The sequence below is a fragment of the Manis javanica genome, chromosome 3 (assembly GCF_040802235.1).
Source record: "Manis javanica isolate MJ-LG chromosome 3, MJ_LKY, whole genome shotgun sequence".
Classification (NCBI taxonomy): domain Eukaryota; kingdom Metazoa; phylum Chordata; class Mammalia; order Pholidota; family Manidae; genus Manis; species Manis javanica.
Window position 1 is genome coordinate 33,781,782 of NC_133158.1, and position 16,319 is coordinate 33,798,100.

Below are 16,319 nucleotides of genomic sequence, written 5' to 3' on the forward strand. Positions count from 1 at the left end.
CCATAGCTTGCTGCTACTTTACTACCATTGGCTTATGTCAGGAACAAGAGAGGCGAAATAATGATGGGTCCCTTGCCTAGATACCCCCACAGGAGTTAGCCAGTTGTCTCTCTCTCTCTCTCGGACTGACAAACACCTCTGTCCACAAGTTAAATTCCCTATGGCTGAGCTACTCTAGTAGTTTTAGAATTCCTAGAATTCTGGCTAAACTTCCTCCTGCAGCTCACCTAATAAAAAGGAACTAGGGGCTTTGCAAAAAGTCATCTTAGGATAAGTAGCTATTTTCTCAGCATGCCCAGCCCTGAGTCAGTTTCTGAAAAATGGGCATGCCTGAAATAAATCACGGAATGTCCACAGAGGAAGTGAACAGATGCAGAAAGCCATGCTTTCAATTCAACACAGTCCCTGAAGGCCACGAAGGTGGGTGCACACATTTAGAGAAGCAGACTGCACTGCAACAAAAGGGTGGAGAAGGTGTAAACAGAGAACATCACCTTGGAGTCCGTGGCCAGGAGAACTGTGCCATCCTCACGTATCAAAGGCTGCTGGATGTTCACAAGCATCCCTGGATCAAGAAGACCTGTTTGTCTATTTAAGACAAAGAAACCCAGAGTAGCTTCCAACACTGAAGGCACTGCATGGCCACGCTCCAAGTCCCCATCCCTTCCACACCTGCAAAGCGGCCTGAGTAGGAAAGCTCTAAACTCTGCCACTGAGTGACTCAACAATGCAGTCACTCTCTGCACTGAGCTGTGTCCAAAACTGGGTCCACAGCCTGTCTCTGGGCTTCCACGCTGGCTGCAGACTTTGGCTGCTCTGCTGAATAAAGTTCACTTGGTTTTCAGAATACCACTAGGGCCCTCTCAACTCTAGTTCTTGTTAACAATACATTTTGAATTCGTTTCCCTCTTTCTGCTCCTTTCAAATTAAGTTCAATATATTACACTTAAAAGAACGTGTAAGTTATCTTACAGCACTTTCTGGGATCCACCAGGTACCCGGGCCTCTTGTCCATACTGCAAAGAAGCCTCAGCCTTGAATTACACAACTGGCTTTCCTGTGTAAATAATCCTCAACTTTTGCACATGGTCTGAGCCCCTGAGATGGGAGGAATTCTGACCCCATCTTTATAATCAGTCATCCTCAGGCCTGCCGAGAGGTGTGACTGGAGCAGCTCCAAAAACGTTGGGACAAGGCCAGACAAGGCTGAGGCCACGGCAGGCAGGCGGGGAGCCACGTGAGCCCCTTTCCAAGCAGTACCCGTGCCTCCTCTGATCGGCCCCCAAGGCTGAGTGTAGTATCGCCCTTTGTCAAAGCAGGGACTGACCTTGCTCCATCTTTATCTGCCACAAACGTGGGAGTGGCTATCAGAGGACTCCTCAGGTCCTTGCGGATATAGATTTTCTCAGTGGAAGCAGCACAATTGCTTGGTTTCTCCCGTTGCACATCAAAAGGCTTTCGTTCACTCTGCACAGCTTAAATCACAACATAAACAACCATGTTTAGAGGAAAGATTCAAATGATTAAAAACCATGTCCTTCATGGTTAAGTGAGGGGTTTTCCTTTGTAAGCCCATTACTGTAGGGATGATAAATGCTAGTGCTAGATACGTCTAGCTCTATTTCACTGGCTGGACTTTCTAGCCAGAGAGAAAGGCTCAACACCAGCAATGCCATGTCAATCTAAAGGCATGAAGAAGAGCTCAAGGTGGTGGCTCTGCTCGCTGAGAAGCTGCAGCCCTGCACTTGCATGGTTGTAATGGGACCTGCGCTGGGCCCTCCGGGTTTTCACTTCTTGCTGCTAACAAAAGGGACTCTCTTCAAGATAAGAAACACCCACCTTCAAACGAACCTTAACAGGGAGCTTGTCCAAAGCCACACATTGTGAAGAAATATTCTAACATCCAACTCAAGCCTGCACAGCTTCTGCAAACTGTCAATTTTATATGAAGCTAGCAATCTCTCCCTTCAGCAGTCTGGTGTACGAGCAGGCATGTGTGCCCAAAACAATGGAAGAAAATAAAGACCCCTCTCAAAGAGAGGATGGGTGAACCCTAGAACCGGGAAGGAAGGAGGGGGACTCTGCTTCTCAGACGGGGACTTTGCAGCTGAGAGAGGCTACACGCCTTCCCCAGGCTTCAGAGCTCCTAAGCAGCAGAGTTAGAGTCTGACCAGGTGTCAGCTTTGCCCCGAGGCCTGTGTTCTCCCCACTCCCCTGTGTGCCTTCCAACTTCCCCGGCATAGGTTCCCACACACACCGTGGGCGCTGACCAATCCCAGTAGCACTGGTGATGAATACCCAGCCGACCTGGTAGGTAAACCAAAATAAAGCCTCAGTGGGCATTTTTCTTACGGAATTTAAAGCCTCTCTCCCTCCTCCTTTTACTCATGTGATGGTGGTGAATGCTATGACTCACATTCCATCTTCATGCCCATCTCCAAGCACTTCTTCAGCCGGCAGAACTGGCAGCGGTTACGGTGGTGTTTATTGATGACGCAGTCCTGGTTGCTCCGGCAGCTGTACGTCAGATTCTTCCTTACACTCCTTTTGAAGAACCCTTTGCAACCTTCACAACTGACAGCTCCATAGTGACGGCCTGAAAGGAGAGGGCAGCAGGGAGAAGTCCACTCAGGCCCTGCTTGTAAGGCAAGCCTACCAGCTGGCAGCATCTGGTGTAGTGTCATAGGCCAGCAAACGGGGGACAGCCAAGGCACGAGCAGAAAGCATGGTGCCCAGGTCCTGCACATAATTTTTTCACAACCTCAAAGTAGCCCTGTGAGTTTATGAGGAAAAAACAAGCTCGGACAGGTTACGTGACAGCTGGTAAATGGCATGGCCCCAGTGCTGCGAGCACACGGACGACCTACCCGAGCAGGGGTGCACCGATGATGCTGAAGTGCACGTCCACTGTGTGCGCCTGGGTCTGGCTCAGCCACCTGGGCTACTGAAGCCACTCAGCTCTCCTGTCCGCCAAGGGGGCACCCAGCAAACACCTGCGTGGGTTTTTTTAAGTACAAGGCCCTGCTCCTGTGTTTACTCCCTGTGTGGGAGTCTGGTTCTGCGGCCCAGACATACCCTGGGGGGAGTGGAACGGGGGAGGCAGAAGCGTGGGAATAACAGCTGCACAGGCCCGAAGGGCAGGAAGGTTCCCCGGGCTTCTCCGTGGTAGGCACACACTTTGGAAACAGCCCTAGAAATTAAATCCACTTACTAAACACAGTTCTTTTTCTCATCTTGCTGACTTTGGTGTTAACATTAAAAAGAGCCCCTGCCCTGCCATAAGTTTACCCTTCTTATTCACAAAGTGCTTCTAGAGGCCTGCACCTCATCTATTCCCCGCTAAATATGCTCTTCTAGTTCTACCTTCTGTGACCCCACATCAGAGCTGCTCTGCCAGGAGGGCGCATCTCCCAGGATCATCATGTCTGGCGGCTGCGGAGCACCCCAGTGCCCTAAACACTAACACATATGGCTGTCCCCCAGTGTGCACTTGGGAGGGCTCCATTTTCTCTCTTTAAGAACAGTCGTGCTAAAATTACCATGCAGATATTATTTTTTCTTTCTCATAGTATGTTTCCTTGGGCTCTGTAGCCTCAGAGTAACCTCTGATATCTGGAGACAATAGCCCTGTAAGCCTGTAAAACCAGGCCATTTGTTGCCCATAAAGGGACTGGCAAATGGGGAAGCCGAGCAGATTCTGAGGCCTCCTCATTACGTTCATGCTCTGTTCATTTGTTCAAAAGTTTGCAGAGTGCCTGTCCTTGCTGAGCAAGAAGATGAAGACAGGTGGAGGCGTCAGGCACGGCTCTTGCTCGAATGAAACGAGCACACACTGTGGCAGGGAAGGCAGGCTGGTAAGAACCAACCACACGTCAGAGAGGTCTGTACCAAAGGGCGACGAGGGCAGAGGCAGAGCTGGACCCTGCCTACGCGGCAGGGGAGGGCCTCACAAAAGGGCTGGGACGGGCTAGGTTTTGCCCTGTTCAGGACAGGGCATAGGAGCTGAGGCAGGGCGCCTGGCAGAGCAAAGGGGGCTATGGCCTGGGAACAGATGTCTGCCTGTGCTGTTGTCCTAAGAGGCTTAGTCCAGCCTCTTATTTTTGTTGTCGTTTTTGTCTTTAACCAAGACCACGGTGTCCAAGGTTCCTGAAAATTTTGTGACCACAGAATGAAGTGGACCAAGCAGCCATCCCAGTCCATGCCCCCAGCATCACTGTACTTGGGTTGTACTGTCCTAAATAATTCTCCATACTGTCCTGCCTGGCTCACTCACCTTCCACGGGCCCCCAGGGTCAGCAGGCTGAAGACTGAACTTCTGGGCCAGACATCTTCTCTAGTGTCCTTGCCCCCACTTGCTAACCATGGAAGGCCAGCAGCTCCCCACAAAGACCCCACGGGTGTGGATGCAGAATGCTGCGGGCCCTGTCCACCAGCCGGAATGCCCTTCTCTCCCCGACATGCACACCTTCAGTCTCCAAGGCTCACAGATGTGGTCGCCTCTGGGGACCTTCCCTGACCCTGGGACTCCAGCCAGAATCGCAGGCCCCCCTCCTGCATCACAGCAGTTTCACATCCTGTGTTATAACGAGGGGACGGCAGAGACAGTCACAGTCAGGGTGAAGGGGGAGCAGACAGTTCATGAAGGAGTGCAGCACTGTGTAAACAGAAATGACCACTTTCCCAGCAGTACATAAATATCTGACATGCAACCAAGGTATACAAACCACAGAAAGAGTTCCTTCTTTTATTCTAAGAATCTGACAAACTGGTCTGCTTATATAACCAACCCAGTAAGAAAAGTGGAGCCCATGTTTTACAACCGACAAACCTGCAGAAAATATTCTCTCTCCATTAACCTCCCACCCCACATTTGTTCCACGCTGTGCGCCCAGCATGGCCAAGGGCTACTTACCAGAGGCTTTGTCCCCACAGACCACACAGTACTCCACCACCTGGGGCCGCTGGACGTCGGCCTTCCCCAGCAAACGCTCCACAGAAGCAGAGTCCGTGACGATCTAGTAAGAGTCAGGAAATAAGCAGGGTGCTGATTAAAATAAAAACCATACTAAACAAAATAATGTTTAACTATGAATTCTTAATCTTGGGTTTCTAAGCAGAAGAACCCTGGGCAGAATTGGGAAAATTCCACCCACTAACTCAGTCTGACACCCAGAACGCCCTGCTGCTCATGTGGGTTGTGCTCAGCGGTGGGGCGGGCTGGGCTGTCCATGGCCAGGCGCTGGTTTCCCCCTGTTGATTCTCCAGTCTGGCCACCACGGCCACCCAGGATGGGGGCCAAGTCGGGAAGCACATACAGACAGTCCAACACGAAGATAGCAAAGGTCTTTCTAGCTGTCTCTCTTCCCACAAAATAGCTTAAAAGTGTACAGAGGGGTGTACGAGGCAGAGAAACAATCATGCTTTTTTAATTAAATAACTAGGTCTCTCGCTGAGGCAGCTGGGAGAGGAAGGCCTGGACTCCTGCTTTCTCCTTCATTTGTAGGAGGCTTTCTAGGTGACAGACAGTGCTCCTTCTAGGAAGAACAACTTCCCCGGTAGCAACAACAGACAGCAGAAAAGAGCTGTTCTTACATAATGTACCAAAAACAAGCCTCAAAACGGTTATGTGGAGGAGGATATACAAATATACAAAGGAAGTGTGAGGCACCATTCTAATTGCACTATGAGGTGTCTCAAAAGTACAGTTCTGAAAACTGAACAGTGGTGTTCTGAGCTCTTATAAGAAAAAAATACTTTTCTTCCTTAATTTTTCCTCACAGCAGAAAGTCCTCCCAAAACACATGGATGCTTAGCAGCATTACTCACAATAGCCAAAAGGTAGAAGCATTCTAAGTGTCCAAGGACAGGTGAAAGGTAAACATGGTGTGGTCTATACACAATGGATATGCCCCAGCCTTAGAAAGGAAGGCCATTCTGACACAGCTACAACGAGGATGGGCTGAGGCCACCGGTTGCAGAGAGACGGCCCGGTCACCAAAGAACAGACACCATGGGGCCAGCGCTGCTGTGAGGCGCCCGGCGTCATAGTCGCAGCGCCAGAAAGTGGGATGGGGGTGGGCAGGGGCTGGGGGTTAGTGTTTAAAGGGGGTGGTTTCTGTTGGGAAGATGGAAAGTTCTGGACATGGATGGTGGAGGTGGCTGCGCACACTGTGAAGGAACAATACCAAGGAACTGTAAACTACAAATGATTAAGAAGGCGAATTTTGTATTTCACCATAAATCTTTGAAAAGTAAAAAAAAATTAAAAACAAAAACTTGAATGGTACCTAGACCCTGACTGAACATGTTCCATGTCCGGCCACCATGGGACACTGGCCTTGAGTCTCTGTTCCTCTAAGTGATGGGCTTCCCAGGAGCCCTGCTTTCCTTTCAAGCCCTTGCCCCTCTCCGTCTGGACCTGCCCCGGCCCCACCCAACCTGTCAGAATAGAGAGAACCAGGGCAGGTGGGGGTAAGAATGCAGGGGCCCAAAGGTAGCCGTCCAAGGAGCAAGGGCAGAATGAAGAGCCAGGACCAGGCGTGGCGGCCTGGACGAGGCTGAGGTAGAGGTGGGAACAAGTTAGTCCTTGTCTTGCTGTGGTCACAGCCCTGGGTGGTGCCCCTGAAATATCATGGGCCACGGGCTGCCGCCACGTGGCCTTAATTAAGAACATTCTCCAGGGACCGCATCGCCAGCTAGCTCACCCCAGCCTACTGTGGGCCACTGATGTCTCCTGCTCAAGTTCCATCCCACCCAAACACTGCAGCTGGCTGCCTTCTGGGCCTTGCCACTCACTCTGCTGCTTTAGCAGCAATCTGCCATGTTTGCAGGACTCCAAAGGGCCATCTAGGGATGGACTGGGCCTCCAAAGCAGAGGTAAGAGTCAGAAACAGGTCTGGGAGCAGAAGTGCAGAAACAAAAATCTGTCCATAGGCCTTACCTGGATCCTACCAGGAACAAGGTTATCTGAGGTGGTAAATATAAGCTGCTTGGCACTGGATGTCTCTGGGGAGGCCAGGATCACCTTCCCAGTTCCAGCTCCATCTGGGCTGGTCAGGATAAACTGCTGCTTGGGGGACCCGGAGGCGTCCACTGCGGTCACTATCTGGATCTTCTGTCCCGTCTGCTGGTCTGTCACAATCTACAAGACACAACATGGAGGCTGCTCTCAAGGAGCATTGTGTGACCCGTGCACTTGCAGGTGGCGTTCAAGGCGGTGAATGCTGGTGATGTCCTGGGGTCAGTGATGGTCCAAGATGGTTTCACCAATGCGTGGTGAAATGAGAGAAATAAAAACAACACTGAGCTTTTCAGAATCCAACTTTCAGATAGCTCATTTTATTCTAGGATGCTATCATTCCTACTATTTTTAATTAAAATGGCCTTTGGGATGTGGGGTGGGGGAGAATTGGAGGAAGGTGGTCAAAAGGTAGAAACTTTCAGTTATAAGATAAATGAGTATGACGGAGGTAATGTCCCACATGCTGACTGCAGCTACCACTGCTATGTGGTGTATTTCATAGTTGCTAAGAGAGTAGATCCTAAGTTCTTGTCACAGGGAAAAAAACATTTTTTTTTTCTGTATCCATATAAGGTAATGGATGTTAACCAAACTTACTGTGGTAATCATGTCACAAAATATGTAAGTCAAGTCATTATGTTGTACACCGGAAACCTATAAAGTGCCATATATCAATTATATTTCAATAAAACTAGAAAAAGAATAGCCCTTTCTTTTATTAAATGAAGACAATAATAAACACTATTTAACTTAAAAAATAATACTATCCTTGTCCTGGGCATAATAAAAAAAATGTGGGCAACCCTAACTTTTTTGAAATGCTTCTAACCAACAAAGCCCCAAATCCTGGGCTGACTGCGTTAAGGCAGAGTGGTTTCTGAAGGGAAGGGCCTGGACATAATCTTGCGTTGGGGTGACAGAGTGCAGGAGTCCCTTGCTGACACACACCCAACTTCTCTCACATCCTGACTCAGAAGTCTTTAAGGACAGAGATGACACCTGATTCAGGGCTGTGTCCCTGGCCTGGCACCTGGAGAGACTTTAGTGAAAGTTAGTGGCAATGCTGAAGGTGGCGGGTGCTGACTCTGGACAAGTCCTGACCCTGCTTCCTCGGGGCTCCCTCCTCAGGAGCCCAGCTGTCGGGGAGCCTGCCCTTTCCCGGCATCCCTGCCCTGCCTCCCGCCAGTGCCCAGCATGCCCGAGACACTGGGGACCCTCACTGCAGACACTGCCAGGCTGGTGGGGCTGGGTATGTATGTGGACACTCCAGCTGGAACTCAGCTCCCGACAGCGTATTCTGGGCAGGGCTGGCATCTGCACCACATCCTGATGCTACTGTGTCCCATGGCATTCCAAGGCTCATGGAGCAAACCCCCAGAGTCTAATATGACAGCTTACCAACTTCCCGTATGGAAAATCAGACAATGCTGGTTGGTTCAATAGCAAATGACAGAGGCAAGAAAAATTCAACCACTTACTATGTGTTTCCCAGGTACCCACGGTATGTCAGCCTCCGCCGCTGGTTCTAGGCATAAGGGCATGAGCACAACAAAGGTGTGATGCCCTGGGACTAGCTTTCCAGGGAGGAATGGACCATGTACACTGGCATTATGAAACGTCAATCAGTGGTTTGTGCCACAGAGAAAATAAAAAGCAGAGAAAGTGGCCAGAGCGTGACACGGGGAGGGAGGCAAGTGGGCACCTTGTGGAAGAAAGGCCTCGCGGAGGGGTGACACTGAGCAAAGACCGCATGAAGCAAGAGAGGAAGCCATGCAGAGCTGTGGCATAGAGTGACACAGGCTAAGGGCACAAGTGCCAGGCCAGGAAGGCCGGAGACTGGGAGAAAGATGTGAGAACAAATCCTTAGCTGACGGCTGGGCAGGAATCCCAGCCTATCATCTTTTCCAACTGAAGGGTCATAAGATAACTTTAAGGTTGAAGAAGAAAGGATTTAGAGAGAAGGAAAGGAAGTATGCTTCACTGTTACAGCTTGTTGGTCGTACAACCCAGAGTCCCCTGAAAAAGACAGGAAACCTTGGAAAAAGAATTCTCCTTTAAAACCCTCTCCTACCCCATGTTCCACTGAAAGACTGCAGACTGACTGCCACATGCTTCTCTCAGATGCCAGGAAAGAAGGGACTCCTGCCTCAGTGAGGCCCTCAGAGCCTGGAGACCCAGGAGTCAGATGTTTGACTTCCTTCTCATGTCTATTAATTATTATTTCCTTCCTAAACTGTTTTCCCTGTTAAGAAATGAAAGTTATGTTATTGAGAAGGGTCTTCAATTACCAGCTACAACTGGGCAAGGATAAGTCCTTAGCCTGGCGTGTTCAGGTGAGTGCTGGGTCCAAGCACACATGGCAACTGGCGTGTCCCCTCCTTGTGCTAGTCGCCAGACCTCCTGGTTGAGACATGGCAGGTACGGGGCAGGGGGTGGGAGGTAGGAGTGACTGAGTTTAGACAGGAACAGCTACTCTTGGAGGCTACGTATAACATATCCTACACAACCCACACTATTTTTTATTCCCTGAGAGATTCAGGCTTATATAAGGTTCAATGAATTAACTGCAAACTCTTTTCTTGTTTATCCTTCCTTCCCAAAACATTTGCATTTCTCATTTAGAGAGATCACATCCATGAAAAAACTAAAACTATAAGCAGAAAAAAAAAATCCCCCAAATACCCTATTGGAACCCTAGGGTGACCATTAGGCAAACAAAGGCCTTGCTAACAAACACGAGCAGGTAGTCTCCTGGTTTAAGGAGACCGAGGCAACATCAATTTGAGGATGTATCCAGACTCGTTATCATGTAAGTCTCCTATGGAGGAGAGGTGTGGTGGGCAGAACCATGTCCCGCCAAAAAGACGGTTAAGTCCTAACCCCCAGGACCTGTCAATGTAACCCTACTGGAAACAGGGCCTTAGCAGATGAAATCAAGCCACGCTTGAGGCCAGACTGGATGGGGGCTGGCCCCAAACCAATGACAGGTATCCTTACAAGAAGGCCATGTGGCAGCTGAGGCAGAGGCCAGAGTGACAGAGTGGCAAGGACGCCAGGAAGGCCGGCAACCAGCAGCAGCAAGGCCGGGGCAAGGGTGTGTGTGTGCCTAGAACCCTGAGAAAGCTTGGCCCTGCCAACACCGTGACTTCAGGCCTCTGGCCTCCGTAACTGGGAGAAAATTAATTTCTGTTGTTTGAAGGCAGAGGTCTGTGGTGATTTGTTATGACAGCCCTAGGACACTAATAAAAGAGGCAAAGCTTACTTTTTACTTGGAACAAAAATGTTCATGTTCCTGATTTGCAAATAGTTACTGTTTATCTCGGGGAGGAGACTAATATGAGATGGGATGTCTTGTTTCCTGTGTGATGTTTAAAGCCCTGCAGAGCATGGCTACAGAGTCAGTGCTCTGTAGCACTTGCTTTGAAGAGGTGCATTTGTTCCAATGTGATGGATGCATCAGGGACTAATTTGAGTGTAAGGTGCATCTTGGGCTTGTTTTTGTGCAATTTCTGTACCCCATATAAGTGCAGAAAATGACGCCCTGGTGAAGGGCACTGTGGGAACGGCTGGCTCAGCACATGGTGCAGCGGCTCCTGATTTCAGGTTGCCCTTCGCACAGTGCTCACAACTCAGGGCTCCAATCCCCCTCCCTGCACGGCAAGGGCAGGTCTCTTTCAAGGTAAGGTGCCATATTTAGTGTAGGCATTATGGATTTCCTAACCGTATCACATATGTAAAGATGTAATTTTTATTATATTCATACCTTTTAATATATTCATACCATATATTCACTGACATGTTTGTGAGTGTGGTGTGTGCCACTACCTCCATTTTCCCCATAAGCCCCATGGTTTCCACTGCACAATTCTGCACAGTGCGGGCAGTTTCAGGAATGCACATGCCACATCATAGCAGAGCTGACTACTCCTTCAAGGCCAAGGCCCTCTCTAGTTCTACCCCAAAAGGGATCAGATTGATGTGATCTGACATACTGTCATTCTCCTCCATGATATCTACTCTCTGCTGCAACCAGGCTGGGCTCATCCTTTCTGTTGCAAACGAGGGCCTGCAAACAGATAGCCTGAAGGCAAAAACCAGTCACTGGATAACTTTTGCTTGACTTCCTAAAGATTATTAAAAAAAAAACAAAACTGCTTGCCAATATCTAAAAATAGAGTATTTCCCATGAAAATCAGATTTTACAGTTTGCCTGACAACTTGGAAGCTCTGGCTGTCCTGGGCCCAAGCTCCCTCACGGCACTGCTGGCTGGATGTTACTGACCAGCTCTCTTGTCACCCCAATCCCTACCTTGCCCACCTCTTCTTCCACTGATACCCGGTCCTGTAAACACCTGAGTTTGTGATCCCGAGACAGGGATTTGCAGCTAGTGCCATGACCAGGACACCTGCTCTGTTGCTTCCCCACTGCATCAGCATGGAGCAGCTATGTGAGCTTCCCGAGCCGTTATACACCTGTAACAAAGGACTGCTGGGGGACTGAAACCGTAGGGTGTGAGCACGCTGCCCAGAATGACCAGGACCTTGATAACACCCCCCACTCCTCTCGGCTCCCACACACTTCTCTCTCACTTGGAAGTCTTATCCCTTCATCTTCTTAAATCTCTCCCACTGAGAAAATCAGGACTTCCTACTAATTCTTTGATTCATCTCTCAAGTACAAAGGTCTACTATGCCAGGTACTTTGCAGACTAGAGGCATCATGGAGATGGCTCATGCTCTCATAAAGCTTTCAGTTTAGTGGCAAAGACCAGCAAAAGACAACAATTTGAGCTGTTTTCTTGGGATTCATTGACAAACAACTGAATTTTATAATACATTCTATGAAGGAACAGATCAGGTTGGGGTGAGAGAGAGTAACACAGGCCACTACCCAAAGAGAAGTCAAGGAAGGCTTCTGTGATGACACAGCTTTTTTTTTTTTTTAAGAGATAAGTATTTAATAGCGATGTTGAGAAACTGCTACGTAGGAAAGGAAAAAAGTATTAAAATTTTGTTTTACAATTTCTCCTCTTGCCTTTAGTTACACAAATTTGATCAAAGCCATTTACATTGACAATTATTAAACATTTCATGGTATTCAAGTTACCATGTCATTAGTTACCTGATTGGAATTCTTGTGCCCTTAGTTCTCAGGTTATACTCGATGGATAGTTTCTTCAACTTTGGATTCTTCAGTGAGAGGTGAAAACCAAACTATATGGCATCCATTGAAGGTCATCTTTTTAAGTGCTTTTTCACATTGCAAATGTGTCTTTTCAGGAGCAGTTTGCTTTGCATTTTAAAGTTATTAAGCATCAATGCACTACACACTCAATAATTGGCTTTCTCTTTGCCTGAACTCCAATTTCCTACTTAGCGGAGTATTTCTGCACTCTCAATTGAAAGATGATGTTAGGGACACAATTCCGTTAAACTAATAATCATGGCTGTTAAACTAATAATCTTTCCCACACTGCTCAGCACACCAAAGGTTTGTGGCACAGGACACCATGAGCAACTTTAACTCTTAAACCCACCTATGCTTTTTTTTTTTAGTAGTCAATATTTATTTTTATTTTTATTTTTTATTTTGTTACCATTAATCTACAATTACATGAAGAACATTATGTTTACTAGGCTCTCCCCTACCCCAAGTCCCCCCAACAAACCCCATTACAGTCACTATCCAACAGCACAGTAAGATGTTGTAGAATCACTACTTGTCTTCTGTGTTGCACAGCCCTCCCCATTCCCCTACCCACCACATTATACATGCTAATCATAATACCCCCTTTTCTTCTTCCCCTCCCTCACTACCCTCCCATTCTCCCCAGTCTCTTTCCCTTTGGTAACTGTTAGTTCATTCTTGGGTTCTGAGATTCTGCTGCTGTTTTGTTCCTTCAGTTTTTCCTTTGTTCTTATACTCCACATATGAGTGAAATAATTTGGTACTTGTCATTCTCTGCCTGGCTTATTTCACTGAGCATAATACCCTCTAGCTCCATCCATGTTGTTGCAAATGGTAGGATTTGTTTTCTTCATATGGCTGAGTAATATTCCATTGTGTATATGTACCACATCTTCTTTATCCATTCATCTACTGATGGACACTTAGGTTGCTTCCATTTCTTGGCTATTGTAAATAGTGCTGCGATAAACATAGGGATGCATCTGTCTTTTTAAATCTGGGCTCCTGCATTCTTAAGGTAAATTCCTAGGAGTGGAATTCCTGGGTCAAATGCTATTTCTATTTTGAGTTTTTTGAGGAATCTCCATACTGCTTTCCACAGTGGGTGAACTAATTTACATTCCCACCAGCAGTGTAGGAGGGTTCCCCTTTCTCCACAACCTCACCAACATTCGTTGTTGTTTGTCTTTTGGATGGTGGCCATCCTAACTGGTGTGAGGTGATATCTCATTGTGGTTTTAACTTGCATTTCTCTGATAACTAGCGGTGTGGAGCACCGTTTCATGTGTCTGCTGGCCATCTGAATTTCTTCTTTGGAGAACTGTCTGTTCAGCTCCTCTGCCCATTTTTTAATTGGATTATTTGCTTTTTGTTTGTTGAGGTGTGTGAGATCTTTATATATTTTGGATGTCAAGCCTTTATCGAATCCGTCATTTACGAATATATTCTCCCATACTGTAGGGTACCTTTTTGTTCTATTGATGGTGTCCTTTGCTGTACAGAAGCTTTTCAGCTTGATATAGTCCCACTTGTTCATTTTTGCTTTTGTTTTCCTTGTCCGGGGAGATATGTTCATGAAAAAGTTGCTAATGTTTATGTCCAAGAGATTTTTGCCTATATTTTTTTCTAAGAGTTTTATGGTTTCATGACTTACATTCAGGTCTTTGATCCATTTTGAATTTACTTTTGTGTATGGGGTTAGACAGTGATTCAGTTTCATTCTCTTACATGTAGCTGTCCAGTTTTGCCAGCACCATCTGTTGAAGAGACTGTCATTTTGCCATTGTATGTCCATGGCTCCTTTATCAAATATTAATTGACCATATATATTTGGGTTAATGTCTGGAGTCTCTAATCTGTTCCACTGGTCTGTGGCTCTGTTCTTGTGCCAATACCAAATTGTCTTGATTACTATGGCTTTGTAGTAGATCTTGAAGTTGGGGAGTGAGATCGCCCCCACTTTATTCTTCCTTCTCAGGACTGCTTTGGCTATTCAGGGTCTTTGGTGTTTCCATGTGAATTTTTGAGCTATTTGTTCCAGTTCATTGAAGAATGCTGTTGGTAATTTGATAGGGATTGCATCAAATTTGTATATTGCTTTGGGCAGGATGGCCATTTTGACGATATTAATTCTTCCTAGCCACAAGCATGGGATGAGTTTCCATTTGTTAGTGTCCTCTTTAATTTCTCTTACGAGTGTCTTATAGTTTTCAGGGTATAGGTCTTTCACTTCTTTGGTTAGGTTTATTCCCAGGTATTTTATTCTTTTTGATGCAATTGCGAATGGAGTTGTTTTCCTGATTCTCTTTCTATTGGTTCATTGTTAGTGTACAGGAAAGCCACAGATTTCTGTGTGTTAATTTTGTATCCTGCAACTTTGCTGTATTCCGATATCAGTTCTAGTAGTTTTGGAGTGGAATCCTTAGGGTTTTTTATGTACAATATCATGTCATCTGCAAATAGTGACAGTTTAACTTCTACTTTACCAATCTGGATTCCTTGTATTTCTTTGTTTTGTCTGATTGCTATGGCTAGGACCTCCAGTACTATGTTAAATAACAGTGGGGAGAGTGGGCATCCCTGTCTTGTTCCCGATCTCAGAGGAAAAGCTTTCAGCTTCTCGCTGTTCAGTATGATGTTGGCTGTGGGTTTATCATATATGGCCTTAATTATGTTGTGGTACTTGCCCTCTATACCCATTTTGCTGAGAGTTTTTATCATGAATGGATGTTGAATTTTGTCAAATGCTTTTTCAGCATCTATGGAGATGATCATATGGTTTTTGTCTTTCTTTTTGTTGATGTGGTGAATGATGTTGATGGATTTTCGAATGTTGTACCATCCTTGCATACCTGGGATGAATACCACTTGGTCGTGGTGTATGATCCTTTTGATGATTTGCTAATATTTTATTGAGTATTTTTGCATCTAAGTTCATCAGGGATATTGGTCTGTAATTTTCTTTTTTGGTGGGGTCTTTGCCTGGTTTTGGTATTAGGGTGATGTTGGCATCATAGAATGAGTTTGGGAGTATTCCCTCCTCTTCTATTTTTTTGGAAAACTTTAAGGAGAACGGGTGTTATATCTTCTCTGTATGTCTGATAAAATTCCAAGGTAAATCCATCTGGCCCGGGTTTTTTTTTCTTGGGTAGTTTTTTTGATTACCGCTTCAATTTCGATGCTGGTAATTTGTTTGTTTAGATTTTGTGTTTCTTCCTTGGTCAGTCTTGGAAGGTTGTATTTTTCTAGGAAGTTGTCCATTTCTTCTAGGTTTTCCAGCTTCTTAGCATATAGGTTTTCATAGTAGTCTCTAATAATGCTTTGTATTTCTGTTGGGTTCGTTGTGATGTTTCCTTTCTCGTTTCTGATTCTGTTGATGTGTGTTGATTCTCTTTTTCTCTTAATAAGTCTGGATAGAGGCTTATCTATTTTGTTTATTTTCTCAAAGAACCAGCTCTTGGTTTCATTGATTTTTTCTATTGTTTTATTCGTCTCAATTTTGTTTATTTCTTCTCTGATCTTTATTATGTCCCTCCTTCTGCTGACATTAGGCCTCATTTGTTCTTCTTTTTCCAATTTTGATAATTGTGATGCTAGACTATTCATTTGGGTTTGTTCTTCCTTCTTTAAATATGCCTGGATTGCTATATACTTTCCTCTTAAGACTGCTTTTGCTGCGTCCCACAGAAGTTGGGGCTTTGTGTTGTTGTTGTCATTTGTTTCCATATATTGCTGGATCTCCATTTTAATTTGGTCATTGATCCCTTGAGTATTTAGAAGCATGCTGTTAAGCCTCCATGTGTTTGTGAGCCTTTTTGCTTTCTTTGTACAATTTATTTCTAGTTTTATACCTTTGTGGTCTGAAAAGTTGGTTGGTAGAATTTCAATCTTTTTGAATTTACTAAGGCTCTTTTTGTGGCCTAGTATGTGGTCTATTCTGGAGAATGTTCCATGTGTACTTGAGAAGAATGTGTATCCTGTTGCTTTTGGGTGTAGAGTTCTATAGATGTCTATTAGGTCCATCTCTTCTAATGTGTTGTTCAGTGCCTGTATGTCCTTACTTATTTTCTGTCTGATGGATCTGTCTTTTGGAGTAAATGGTGTGTTGAA

General features: G+C 46.1%; 1 protein-coding gene across 8 annotated transcripts in view; it reads right to left on the bottom strand.

Moving 5' to 3' along the window:
- Positions 1 to 16,319, bottom strand: part of NR2C2 (nuclear receptor subfamily 2 group C member 2) — a 149,150-nt gene that overhangs the window by 12,986 nt on the left and 119,845 nt on the right. For all 8 annotated transcript variants that reach the window (XM_037023795.2, XM_073231079.1, XM_073231082.1 and 5 more), the window contains 5 exons: positions 6,941 to 7,141; positions 4,913 to 5,015; positions 2,417 to 2,596; positions 1,328 to 1,475; positions 495 to 588 (listed from right to left, as the gene is read on the bottom strand). In XM_037023795.2, the coding sequence (XP_036879690.1) occupies positions 495 to 588; positions 1,328 to 1,475; positions 2,417 to 2,596; positions 4,913 to 5,015; positions 6,941 to 7,141 (726 nt within the window). The remainder of the gene's footprint in view (positions 1 to 494; positions 589 to 1,327; positions 1,476 to 2,416; positions 2,597 to 4,912; positions 5,016 to 6,940; positions 7,142 to 16,319) is intronic.